This window comes from Pelecanus crispus, chromosome 2, assembly GCF_030463565.1.
Source record: "Pelecanus crispus isolate bPelCri1 chromosome 2, bPelCri1.pri, whole genome shotgun sequence".
NCBI lineage: Eukaryota > Metazoa > Chordata > Aves > Pelecaniformes > Pelecanidae > Pelecanus > Pelecanus crispus.
In genome coordinates this window covers 39,887,736-39,900,894 of record NC_134644.1, presented here as the reverse complement: position 1 = coordinate 39,900,894, position 13,159 = coordinate 39,887,736, and the positions used below count along the sequence as shown (strand labels likewise).

Here is a 13,159-nt window from a genome sequence, read left to right as displayed (position 1 = left end):
TTATTTAAACACACTTAAAATTCAAAGCACTGAGAAAGAAAAGTGAACTCATTGCTGGTAAAGTCATGACACATATTTCACAGAGGATCCTCTGCAGCAGCATACTGTATGAACTACATCTATTGTATATGGTACCTTCTGCATTACCACAATCATTTTTTTCACTCTTCAATACAGTAACTTTCCGCAGATAGTAATTAGTATTTTTAGTATCATTGCAGTGGCCATATGTTAATACAATCTTTTTTTAAATTTTGGATTGCAAACATATAGTTCATTTCAGCTTTACAAACCTAATCCTATCCAAATCCCATCATTTCTCTTTCCTTGGTACTTCAACTCTCAACATATTTTGTTGCGTTATGTTGAAGTTTGAATATCTCAAGACAAAGAAAGTCTTTATTCTGCTCCTTAAAGGTTTCAGCTGACTTACGATGCCATAGACATGTATCAATAGTATTAGAGAACGAAATGGAGTAAGTATTACATTCTTAAAGCCTCAGCTATGCCCTCTGAATACTGAACTACATTTCTACTTAAGTTCCTTTTTCCTTAATGCTTTGTTTTTATTGCACAACCTTTGCCATACTAACGTGCTTCTTTGTGGTTTTTCTTGGATTTGGCATTTGACAGGTTTTTCAGCTACACTGGCAAAAGAGTGAGTATGAGTTAGGATGCCTCTAAGTACTCATGTAATATTTAACAGCATAATATTTTTAGCAAGTGTATTGTACCAGCCAGTCATACAAACAAGTGGGGGGACAGAATGCACTGGTGACAATGGCAGCTCTGTGGATAGAGCACACAATGGGGGTTTTCTGGATGCCACAAGGCCACAGCTCAACAACGCTGACAGAGAGCAACTGTCGTTCTACGGCACCAACATTCACCAGATTAAATAAATCCACATTATTCCCCTCCTTCTCATTACAAAAATCACTAAAATGGAACATTGTCAGTGCCTCAGAGAGCCTAACGCTAATTTACAGTAGGGGTATTTACACTGCTTTGGCTTTGGAGGGGAGTCTTAGTTTAAATCCGATGAGGACTAACTTCTCCCTGTTTTAAAACCAACTATCACAGCTTCATTGGGCCCAAATAATATTATGTGGGATGCCATGCTCTTCCCGAGATGTTAACTTTCAAACCTGCCTTTGCTCTTCTGCTGTAATTCTTTGGAAGCAACAAGTGAGCGTCCCTTTGGCAAAGCAGAACTAGTCAGAGGGGAGGCTGGCTTCTCTTCACTGTGCCCCTTCAGCTGCACATGAAATCAGCAGGAGAGGTACCCTACGGCCCCTGTGCCTCATCCCCGTATCATACTGTGTTCTGGCTCCTGTGACCTGACAAAGAGCTTGGGAAACCAGAAAGCTTGATGGCATCATCTGAAGGATGCGTCCTGTGCATTAAATGGGAGGACTTTATTTTCAGACCCATTTATTAAAAGCTGTATTTCCAGAGATGCAAAAGTGTACTGCCATTCTAGCCAGGAGCCTGGGGACTGACTCGGAAATGATGGGCAGGGAGGGACCTCTGTAATGCCACAGGGCAGTGCTCTGCCACTGCAGGCACCACGCCATATAACCCTTCTCATAAACCCCTCAACTTCCATTTTAAAGCTAGTTAATGTTTTTATCCCTGCTCTGATTAGAAGGTTGTTTCAGAGCCTTGCTTTCAGGTGGCTAAAAATGGTCTTTAAATTGTCAAACTAAATTTATTCCTAGCCAGTGGATATCCTCTAGTATTGTGCCAGGACTATCCATTAGATTAAAGAGTTCTCTTCTCTGGTTCATACCCCTGCTCTCACTTTCTCCTTTGACAGCTAACTATCCCAAGCTCTTTTAAAACACATTTACCTTCTGCTATGCACAGCGTGCTCCAGAGATGTCTGAGATAGTGACGTGGCCACAGATATGGCTGCTTCTGCTGCAACACCTATCTATGAACCAGAACTGATCGGGAATTTTCCATTTTACATTCCAGACACAAATTTTCCTTTTTTTTTTTTTTTTTTTTTTTTTTAACTTTTGCAAAAAATATGTTACTTTCCTATAGTGAATGTGGAAACAACAGTTCTGTAAAACTCACACAAACTTCACTTTCTGGGCAGAAAATGAAATTTGAACAAAAACCTTCCAGGCGTTGCTGGAGGTGAAACCTGCCACCTGGCTCTCAGCTCCCTTCTCTCCCAGCTCTGTCACCTGGGACAGAGATCTGGGATATTCCACATCCTTGGGCTAGTCCAATCCCTGCTGCTCTGTCTTCTAGGGCTAAGGACGGGTAAACTGGGCAGCAGAAAAGCGATGTTCCTACCTGTGGGGCTGGGATGCAGAAGAGAGGGTGGGGTCCCTGTCTTTATAAACCTGGATCTGACAGGGAAGCAAGCCCTGAGCTGTCAGGTTGGAAGCATCTTGCCAATTCAACCTTCTGTCAGCTGACAACCACCTTCTAGCTGCACAGCCCACAAGTCAGAACAAAAAAAATCTATTTTAGTTTCTTTAAATCCCTTCCTGCAACAATCCCCCAACTTCTGCTTTTCCATCTCAGTTCAGGGAGAGAACATTTTCAAACTGTAAAGTGAAGTTCTCAGCTTCTGGTCTCAGCAATACTCTAGTCATGCAGTTCTCATAACAAGGTTTTGTTCACTGTTCCGCTGCTTTTAGCATTATTCATGGCAACACCCTCTCCTTCCTTTCTTATCCCTTTTCCCTCATGAGATTGTTAAAAGAAGATGAAGACACAGCTTTTTATCAATTTATGCCCAATGGTTTTCCCCGCAGCCTGTGTATACAAACTCAGTTCTTGCTTTCTCCGCTTCTATGTTTATCCATGCTTTTTTTCCTTTGGAAATCTGATACTGCTAGTGACCTGCCTCTTCCTGTTTCTAGTTGCTGCCTTCTTTGTCAGTAAATCCCACTTTCTTCCTTGCTGTGGGTCTAATTCAAGCGTGTATTGCTACAGATTATGCCATGAGTATAGGCAATACTAAAAGACACGCCCTCTGTAAGACTGAACCGGCTCCAACAGTTTGAAGCATTTGCAAAGGAACTACAGCTGCAGCAGTATTCAAGTCATGCTCAGACATAAATTTCCATCTGCTTTGTGCAAACTCTTCCCTCTTCAACTTGTGCTTCTCCTTCTGGGTTTCATTCAGATTGGTAGACTCAGAGGAGAATTAACACACAAAACAAAAGGGTTTGCCAGGCCAGATCTACCTGCAGGGAGCAGAGCGGGACCTATGGGGACTGTGACCCTCTCAGTAGCACTGCTTCATGTGGCACACCTGCAACGTGTATCTTCCTGTGACTACAGTCATATCACTGTGCATCTCTTTCACCCAAATCACAGCTGACCTATGCGTGTACATGCATGTGTTCACAACTGCAGCATCCAACACATTTTAAAAGATGTATTATTTTTAAAAGGATATTTCGGTATAGCAAGAAAACAGTCACTTTGGCAATTCCTAGTTGGACTTTCTTTGCCAGTGACGTCTGCGTGACAAACTGTGTCCTAACAAAAAAGTATTCAGGCACAGTAAGCGTAAGACGTGCCACCATAGACCTTGCTGGCCCTGCCCAGCCTCCCCTGGAGCCCCCAAAGCTCCTGCCCATGGGGCCCCCGAGTCCCCAGTTCCTGCCTGAGCGACACTGTAGTGGTCTCCAGCTGGGTCATGGCCATGCCTGTGCCTGGCCATGCACCCTTCTGGCCAGTACCCCGACCCACTGGCTGACTTCCTGGCTTGACCTGGACCTGCCTTGTCCCCATGGACTTGTGATCACTGGGCTGTGTCTGACCCTATTCCCTAACACGACAGAGGTAATACCTAAAAAAATCAAACAGGAAGGAAAACACTATTTATGGGAAAGGAGAAGAATATCTATGTAACTTCTTAAATGTACTTGAAAATGTGTTTTCTGTTGATGAAGGCCCTACTCTGCACCCACTAACATATATACTTAAAATTAGTCCTGTGCGCAAAGACTGTGTGCACAGCCAGAACCAAGGTAATCAGCTAAATCAAATCAGAAGGGCTACTAGGATGGTAATCATGATTAACAGGCAGTGTTTTAATTAATTATTGTTTTTTCAATATGCTGTACAACCAATCTCCCCAGTGCTCCTCTCATCTGTTGTGCAGATGCAATCACGTGCACAGTGGTGTGGTGCTTTCTACAAGGCTACATGCAAAATGACTTCCCAGTTGGAGTTCCTGGTTCTTAAACTCATAAATAGATTATGGTATTGTAAAGCACTGAGCCTACTAAAGATAGGACTAAGCTTTTCCCTGGTACTATCTAGGCTTGTACTTGAACTAGGAGCCTAGGCTGTGCTGCTTGGTTAAGCAATCATCCAGTCCCCCGAGCACTTAGCCTTCTGCGTGCCATTACTTACTGTTTAACTATTCCTTCCAACTATGAAATATGATTTCTTCTTATCACTACAGATACACTGCAGATTAATTTAAGAACTCAGAAAAGACAAGTTGCTTTCTGTACTTCTGCTGATATGCCAGTTTCATTACCACAGTACCTATATGAACACAAGAAGAACTGAGAAGTCCTAGAACTGAAACCTTAGATTAAAATTGTACAAGATTAAAAAATAGTATACCTCGATCAAAGGCCATTTTCACATCTTCAATGTGCTCAGTGAAGCCTGAGACTCTGTAGAGGCCCTCGGACTTTAAACCTGAAACAAAAAGTTCTTGGTTAACTTTGCTTCAGTAACCAACAAATATTCAGGCTTAAAAACAATAAAGCAAGAACAACAGATCTAGGAAGTGCAGCAAAATATTAATTGTAATGTGAAACTTGGGAGCATTTAAGGAAGGATCAAGGTAGTTTTAAGTTGTTTTTTAAAGGATTAAAGAATTTTAGAATTTATACTTTCTGATTTTGTTAGGTACACTGTTGATTATGTTAGAAGAGAATACTGCAATTTGGTAATGCTGGGGCATGTAATCTTATCATGATTTATTCATTTTGTGTGGGAGATTTTCCTGGATTTGGCTGTAATTAATAAAGCTTTAGAGGTGTTGTTTCCTTTTACCAGTTGCTTAATGATAAATAGCAATGCAATTAAGAGACTGACTTTCCCTACGAGCACATTTGTTCCCAGTTTTGCTCTCGACTTTTACTTATACACAGCTGACAGATAGGATGGATGCTGTTCTCCTCCGCATCAGAACATCCCTTCTACAATTCCTTCACCACAAGAGACCTGCTCACTCGCACAAGTCTCCGCGCACTGCTCCACACCAACATGAAACGCAGGGCAGCCCAGCAGAGCAGGTAGCGCTAGCCAAGCAGAGTTACATATATGTTATTTATTTTCATCCCAGAGCTCCTTATTGTGACTCTGCACAGTGCTAACCTACTTACAAGATCCAATACACTTTGTTTTCTTAAGAACAAAATCAGTATCTTACATTGTTCTACAGCAATTACAGAAAGAAATTTAAAGAGGTTGAAAAAACAGAGAGTGGGCAGCAGATTTTATCTTAATCAATAAATGTACAAGTAAGTGATTAGATCTCAAATGCAACGTAGCTTCCTGCTATATCATCAGAGTAAAGCTCTTCTGTCTTAGTCCAAACTGTTCTTTCTATTTGTCCCTGCAATGATGATATAATCCTGGTAGAGCTTTACGGAGCAGTGCAGGGGATTTACTTTTAAATCTTTGATTCATTTCAGTAGATGATGCGTGGCTTTGAAATCCCTGTGGCTAGTATCAGTGTGTTGCCATGCAGATTACTGTGATGCCATGAATTCAACATTATGAGATTCCTGTGCTGAAGCTATGACTAACGGGGAAATTTAGCTTATTGGGCAGCATGACATACACATTTGCTACCCAAAGCAAAAATACATGGTCATTACTGTGTTGTGTTGGAGGGGATATGGTTATTTCTTCAATCCAGCATGCTTTTGCGTAGCAAAAACCTGTCACAAGCTGGAGCTTTGGCTGTGACATGCTGCCTGAGCCACCGCATCCATCAGTCAGTAGCTGAGCATCATGCGAAACCCTGCGCAGTTTGTGACATACCACAAAATGCCACAGCCTGTGACCTCACTTGTCTGAGTCACTTCCAGTCACTCGTGTTCTCTTGCCCACAGTGTCTGGAAAAGTTATTTATAAGGGGTTTGATTTAAACTGCTTACTCTGAAATTGGAAGTGTCCCTAGGTATGGTAAAAGAAAATAATGAAAAAAGACACACAACCATGAGCTTAAAGTACCCTTTAAAGTTCACCCCTTTCAGAAGTGTAATGTAACACATGTTTTGACATGTTTTCAGAAAGCATTTCAGGAAATTGTGTTATGAAATGTCATGATTTAATTCTCCTAGCTAATGCAAAGCAATGTATCGCCTACACTAAAAAAACCCTTCTCTCATCCTGTCTTTAGCGTGCATGAGCATAGTACCCTGTCCTAGATTAGCAGGTAATTCAAGTCGTCTTCATTTAATTGTGTCTGCTGGTTTCCAAAGCATACAAACCTCTTGCTTCAATCTCTCGAATGCATGAATCCACAACCATCGGCCTCTGGGTATTGTGGGCTTTCACTAGTGTGGTGAGATCACAGCAGTAGACTCGCTTTATCCTCTTGAGGTCTGGTTGGCAGTCGTTGGGCACGTATTTGGAGCACTGCTTATGTACGTTCAACCCACAGTCTGTAAACAAAATTAGCCAGGTTATTTAATTAATACTAATACTGACAGGTCTTGTCTAACAATGTATTTCCTTAGGCCACAACAGGCAAGGGGCATAACCTCCCCATCAGTCAGCAAAGCTAGAATAAGTAAGATGGAGATGAGAAAGATGAGCATGGAAATCTCCTGTAAAAAACCTTAGGGTGGGCAAAGTGAACTCCAGCATAGTTGTTAAAAAGCTGTATAAGCTCTGAATGTCCTTCACACACCTCTGAGCTGGAGGTGACTGCTGGTGTGGTCTGGGTCAGTTCACTGCCAGACACGTAGCTCTAGGTGTTGCGTTTGAAAGGGCATGGGACTTAACTCCTGAGAATTTTAGCCTGTTGTGAGATTAGCACAGTAATGACTGTCTTCTGCTGACCAGCTTGTGGCTTAGCGCTGCTAATGGGCGAAGGACCTAAGATTCACCTGAGCACTCAGATTGGGACAGTGCTTTGAGCTAGCATGCCTCCCTTCCCCTTCCGCATTCCTGCAGTGTCGCATTTTGGCTCGCTCTGCCACATCAGCAGCCTCCCCATCCCTGTCTCATCACTTCGCTGGTGACTGAAGTGTCCCCTGTGTTTAGTCTGTAGGTCAGATTAGGCACATAAAATGCTGTGAATGGCATGATGTAAAAAGGTGATTCATTTTACAGATGGTTCTTGATGCCTTACTCCAGAGTCAAATCCTACTCTTGGTTGCATGGGTGGGTTTCTATTAACTTAAACATCACTGCTTGATCTCCACAAATTGAATTTTTCTAACAGATTCAAATATTCAGCCAAATGAATTTATAAGCCTCAGTAAAGCAAACACCACCATTGTGAGTTACATTATCTCACATAACTCTGATTCCTGTTTTAATGCCTTCCCAGTCATGCCCATCACTGACAGTACCTTTTGGGCTAACTTAGCATGTCTAGTATCATCACTAATAAGTTACTGTTCCTTCATGTTGATTTACTGCCTGAGCTATTCAAAATGTAAACATGTCTCTATTACTTGCAGCACAGTTCAGTATTATTCTCTATAAAATATAAATCCAGCAAAATCATATCATCCCTACAAACACACCTACATGTTTAATGGAATTGGTGGGTTTTGTGTGCTTCTCCATACAGTTATTACTGCATAATACATTATTGTTCTGCGAAATCTAAACAAATGTGAGCAGCTGCAGTTAGGATCCTCCCTGTATTGTTTTCAGTGCTGTTCTGCACGCATGTGAAGTTAAATCCAAATGCATCTGTCTGCTTAGAGTTAAATGTTGGTAATTTAATGAGGGAGACTATTATGTTTCATACTAAACAAATAAGCCTTTTCGTAAGTTTAATATTTTATGTATGTGAAAAAATACAGCTCTATGCATTAGTGAGGTCAGGTTTTGCACACTTGTGTTTAAGATCAAACAGCCTGAAAAGCAAACTACTATTAATTTTCCTTTTTTTTGATGTCCTTCTCATATTCTTTGTGTTATCATTATTCATCTACAGGCAGACAAGATGTAGCAGTAACTGAGACTGCACTTACTAAAACTTTGCATTTGTGAAAGGTATTTTGACCCTTCAAACTGCTGTCTAAATTTTAGGCAACAACCATCTCCTCTACCTATGCAAGGCAGGTGTTGGGGCCAGTCTGAGACCAGGAATGACCGGAGGTCAGGGCAGGGAGAGATAAGACAGAAGCATATTCTTCTGGAGGGATTGAAGGTCTGTATAAAGAAGGTAGGAAACCCCACCAAATACCATTTCACTTCCTGAATCCAAAAGCTCACGATGTGGTGATTATTGCATTTTTGCAAGATGGATTATTTTTCACAAAAGAACAAACAAATTTAAATTAATTAAAATGCTATTAAAGTGCGGATACAATTATAGAGGCACCAGAAAACTAATTGTTCTGGGAAAATGAAGGTTGTATTTTTTGCTTTTCCTTGAGGTGGGCTACTTAAGGCTTGCAGCAACGCACCATATTTTTATAGGAAACAGGTGACTGTTTTTGCAGGCAAGGGCACCTCTCAGCCATTGGTGGCAAAAAGATGAGTTATGAAGTTAGCTGCTGGCTGGCTCAGCCATTTCCAAAGCTTGTTTCTTAAGACATAAAAACATTCAGGGATAATGTAATGACACCATAAAGAAGAATTCTTAATATATACACTGAGGCACATGCATGACCAAGGTACTACTGAAAGGATGTCACCCTCAGCAACCAAGGGCTGGTGGCTTCATTTATAAACTGGCAAATGGGGAAAATGACAGTACTCTTAACTTGCATGGAAGGATTTCTTGCCTTGTTCCGTAAAGTAATCCCTACCCCCCCTCCTGCAGGGAGTGCAGGCTGGGGGTGGGAGGGACGCCTGAGCATTTCAAGAGAAAGACAGAAAATGTTGAAGGGCTACCTGAACACCTCACTCCCTGAGCGATGAGGCCCCACATGAAGTTGGCGCAGTATTCACACCAGTGCGGACCTCGAAACGTATGGACCTGTAATACAAATGGGGGGGGGGGGAAAGAAATAGGGTCACTGGGAGGCAGATGGTCTGACAGATGGAACAACTGAAATGGATAAACAACAGAAGACTCAGTAGGAGTAAATCTTTAGCACACAGTGCCCACATCTTTCCAAAGTCTAGATGAAATAAACCATGGGAACAGAAATTTGCTTTGATCTTGAAGTTTATCTTTCAGTAGGCTTAACATAACAGAGAACTGGGCTGTACATGGCCCTGAAAACAAAGCGGTTTTGCTAGCTGACATTTTAGCTATACGGACGGGAGGAAACCAGGTTCACTAGTCAAAGGAGAAAAGAGGAAAACTGATAATCCAAGTAGTCAGTGCTTTTATTTGACTAGTTCAAACAAAACAGGAATGATTCAAATGCTCCTCAACAGATCACTTGAAAGTAGAGGAAATGCAATGACAGAAAGCCCCTTCGAATGCACCACGTTTTGGTTCCCCGTAAACCTGTGTGACTGCAGATCTGGTGCAAGACCCATGTTATAAGAGCACCAGGCAGGTTTGAGCATGCTACGACGATGGTGTTACATTTGTATTTATATGCCCTTCAACACTAAACAAAACTCGAGGCAATTGCTGTAAATTTGTATCAGGGATGATAATGAATGCTTTGTGCAGCCACTCCAGGCAGCGGTTGGGTAATGATCTGATTTTGCACACTAGAATCCATTAGGGATAAAAGCAAACGACACCCTTCCCCACTGTAGTAAGTAAACTGAACTCACATAGGGAAAAGATGTCAATAGGCTCTTTTTCAGCACAGCAAACTTCATTTTGCTACAGTCCGCACATGAATAAATAAGGAGGAATAAAATGACCTGCGTGCTGACAGAGCCCACGGCTCCCCAGCCAGGTTTTGCACAGCACTGCTGCTTCCTCCGCTGCTTTTCCAAAGGCTATGGTGTAAGACCTTTTTATTTAACATGTATGTTCGGGCAAAGTAAGCATTTCATTTTTATTGAAAAGAAGAGTAAATAGTGAGGTCTACACCCGTGTAAATGGACATGGTCTGAGCTAGTCCTGGCCAGAGACTTAATTGAGCTTAACAAAACATAAATCATGCACACTCTGGCTGTAATGCTTCCTTTTCCTTCTCCCTGCTCTTGTTTTACCCATCGGGTGGATGGCTGAAAGGCCACTTCCAACCCTGGGATGGGGAAAGCCGCTCTTTACTTTTCATAAGTAAAATAATGGTCATTGCCCTTTTCAAATAAACTTGGTGAAGTTTCAAGCCAAGCATTTGGCTTGCTAATGTTTTCGCCCCATTTGTCTGCAGGACCACACCTAAACAACCTTATACTCGAGCCCATTCCCCAGGAAGATGAAGTATTATGATTTTAAATACAGACCTCTCTTTCTGATTTAGTGATAAAAATGTGAGCCTGACCACAAATGACTCCTGACCAACCACTCACAGTCAATAATTGCGTGAATAAGCTCAAAGCAATAGTAATTCTTCCTCCCTTTTGACAGTAAAAGGTCAAAACTGGAATGTCTGACTGGTCATATTTATTTTTCAAAATTGTATTTTACCTCTCAGAACAATGTGTACCTCTGGGAAACAAAACTTTGCAATGAAGTTTGAGATAGATAGATTGATAGATATAGACGCATACTTCTTTCTCATTTCATCTTATTTTATTTTGCAGGGTGGGTAGCATGAATTTCAGACATGGCTTTTAGTGGGCCGAACCTAACATCAGCTGGTGACCCGAGTTTCAGGTGTATGCTCTATGTGACCTTCAATGGATACAAAACTATGGATGCAACTAATTATGCCTGCATCTTTACCATTTTTAGACTGATAACCACATAATCAGTAGGTCTGCACCTGTGTTTAATTGTGGGTGAAAATCATCTGCTATGGGAAGATAGCTAACTATGTCTCCTGCTTTGCAGCAGTTTACAAAAGCTAACCTTGTGAGAAGTGGCTGTAAAAGCTCATTCAGGATTTTTAAACCCTCACCATTTCACATTTAAAGTCCATCACAGTTGCTAGGATATTTGAGGCCTACTTGCTCACTTTGCATAAAGCTTGTTTCAGCTGATCTCGCTGTGGCATATTTAGAAAATGGTAGCTGATTATTCCTCGCTCCTTCCTGTCATTAATGAGAAAGTCATCAACGTCGACTGAGGGCTCCATCTGAGAAGCGCTGACTGTGCACCCTTCCCTTGTTCTCTTCAGCTTGGTGGCCCTCAAAGGTTTAGCTCTCTTTATTCATTCACTTCAATTTTTCACGGATCTGCATTTTAGCTCAAATGCCAAGTTCCCAGCTGAAATGCCCTGTGAAAAGCTAGTCTTGGTGATTTCTGGTCACGTTGAAACAGGGCAATATTCGCTATCTCTAACTGAAAAAGGGAGATCTTCAAAAGTTTCTAGACGAAGGTGCAAAAAATCTCTTAAGATGCAGTTTTGGACAAAGTCTCTTATGGCTTGCCATTAAATTTAAAGAAATAATGAAGGAAGTCTATTCTTATGAACACAACACTTGAATGCAGCCTGAAGCTTGCACACACCACTTTTGAACGGTAAATGGGAATTTTGCTTGCAAGACGGGCCTCATCTCTATTTTAAGCAAGCAGAGGTAACAGCAGGTCTCAAGTTTTTGAGGTTTTGCCCCATCCTTTGTAACCACAACATTACAAATGGATGGGGCTTAGATTTTTTGGAAAAATGACTAAGATCTATTTATTACTGGTCCCTACCCCATCCTGCAGTCTCAGGAGACCTCTCTGTGTACACACAGCATAGGCTCGGGCTGCTTGGGCTACAGTTGTCACATAATTCCAACTTCTAAAAAGAATTTACAGGGAAGTATTTCTTCATATAAGCCAAAACCATGATGTTTCAGACTATACAGTGTACTTTTCTTGTTCAGTCTTTCATCTTCTTCCCACAATGTCTAACTCCTACCTTCTTCACTCTGTTTCCTTTCCAGTTCTTTCAATAAAAAGTTGTTTCTTATATTCATCATCTCTTCTCTGCTGGACAAGCTCACCCAATACTACACTGTGTGTCTCTTCTTACTGCCTTCCCGTGTTCTCACCTTCGCCCTCTGGCCCTCTGGTGCCCTTGCTTCCAAACAGCAGAATTCCCCCCGCGGGTGCTATCTCATTCAGTTTTAGTCTGCCTCTGAGCTGTCTTTGCAGAGGGAGAAACTGAGACCAAAGTTAAGGAGTGCCAATACAGTGGCAAAACAAAATAATCCCTTAAGCAATATTGCAGAAACAAACTAAAAAAATTGCCTTGAATTGAAATGCACATTTTTTATTGGCATTATATAGTGCTGTATCTGAGACAATTTTGTTGTTTATGTGACTGGGTTTCAAGACTTTTCTATTTGCCTCCAAAGAAAATAAGTTTTTTCAGACTTGCGCCTGAATACATGCACATTTGTACTCTTCTGTGGACTCCTGCTGAACCTGAGCTGTTTGCAGGAAAGCTGACTCTGCTGTTATTTTTGCTGAAATACATACACGAAATCTTCATGATGTTTGTAAAAATGCCTTCCCCAATCCCTTTGTCTCCCAGAAGCAGTGTTTATCTGCAGGGATTAACACAAGCGGAAATTTATCCCAGAGCGTCCTTTCTCCCAGCAGATCTTCTGACTTGTCCATAATCAGCTGCCTTTACTCCACCAGCCCACCTGCAATTGGAATTTGCCCATGCTGTAGTGGCAAACAGGCACAATATTCTGGCAAACACACATTATTCAGCTGTATTTGCTCACTTAAAGCAGCACAGAGGCCCTCTCATTAATTCCCAGCCTAGAACAAAATGTGTGGAGCACCCCCAAACTCCACGCTGCTGCCCTCGGGATGAGGTTGACCTCACCACCAGCTGGGACCCCACTGAGGTTGGCAGGTAAAGCACATCCCAAAGAGCCTGCTGGATGCTAACTGTAATGAGATGCAAGAGGACTTTGTGATCCAGTTAGGCTGACGCCCACATAG

At 41.8% G+C, this 13,159-nt stretch overlaps 1 protein-coding gene across 7 annotated transcripts in view; it reads right to left on the bottom strand.

Moving 5' to 3' along the window:
* Positions 1-13,159, bottom strand: part of CHN2 (chimerin 2) — a 172,864-nt gene that overhangs the window by 9,572 nt on the left and 150,133 nt on the right. For 4 of the 7 annotated variants that reach the window (XM_075728238.1, XM_009485802.2, XM_009485804.2 and 1 more), the window contains 3 exons: positions 9,088-9,172; positions 6,498-6,671; positions 4,612-4,689 (listed from right to left, as the gene is read on the bottom strand). In XM_075728238.1, coding sequence (XP_075584353.1) covers positions 4,612-4,689; positions 6,498-6,671; positions 9,088-9,172 — 337 coding nt within the window. The remainder of the gene's footprint in view (positions 1-4,611; positions 4,690-6,497; positions 6,672-9,087; positions 9,173-13,159) is intronic. The other 3 variants (XM_009485805.2, XM_009485807.2, XM_009485803.2) reach the window with 2 other exon arrangements.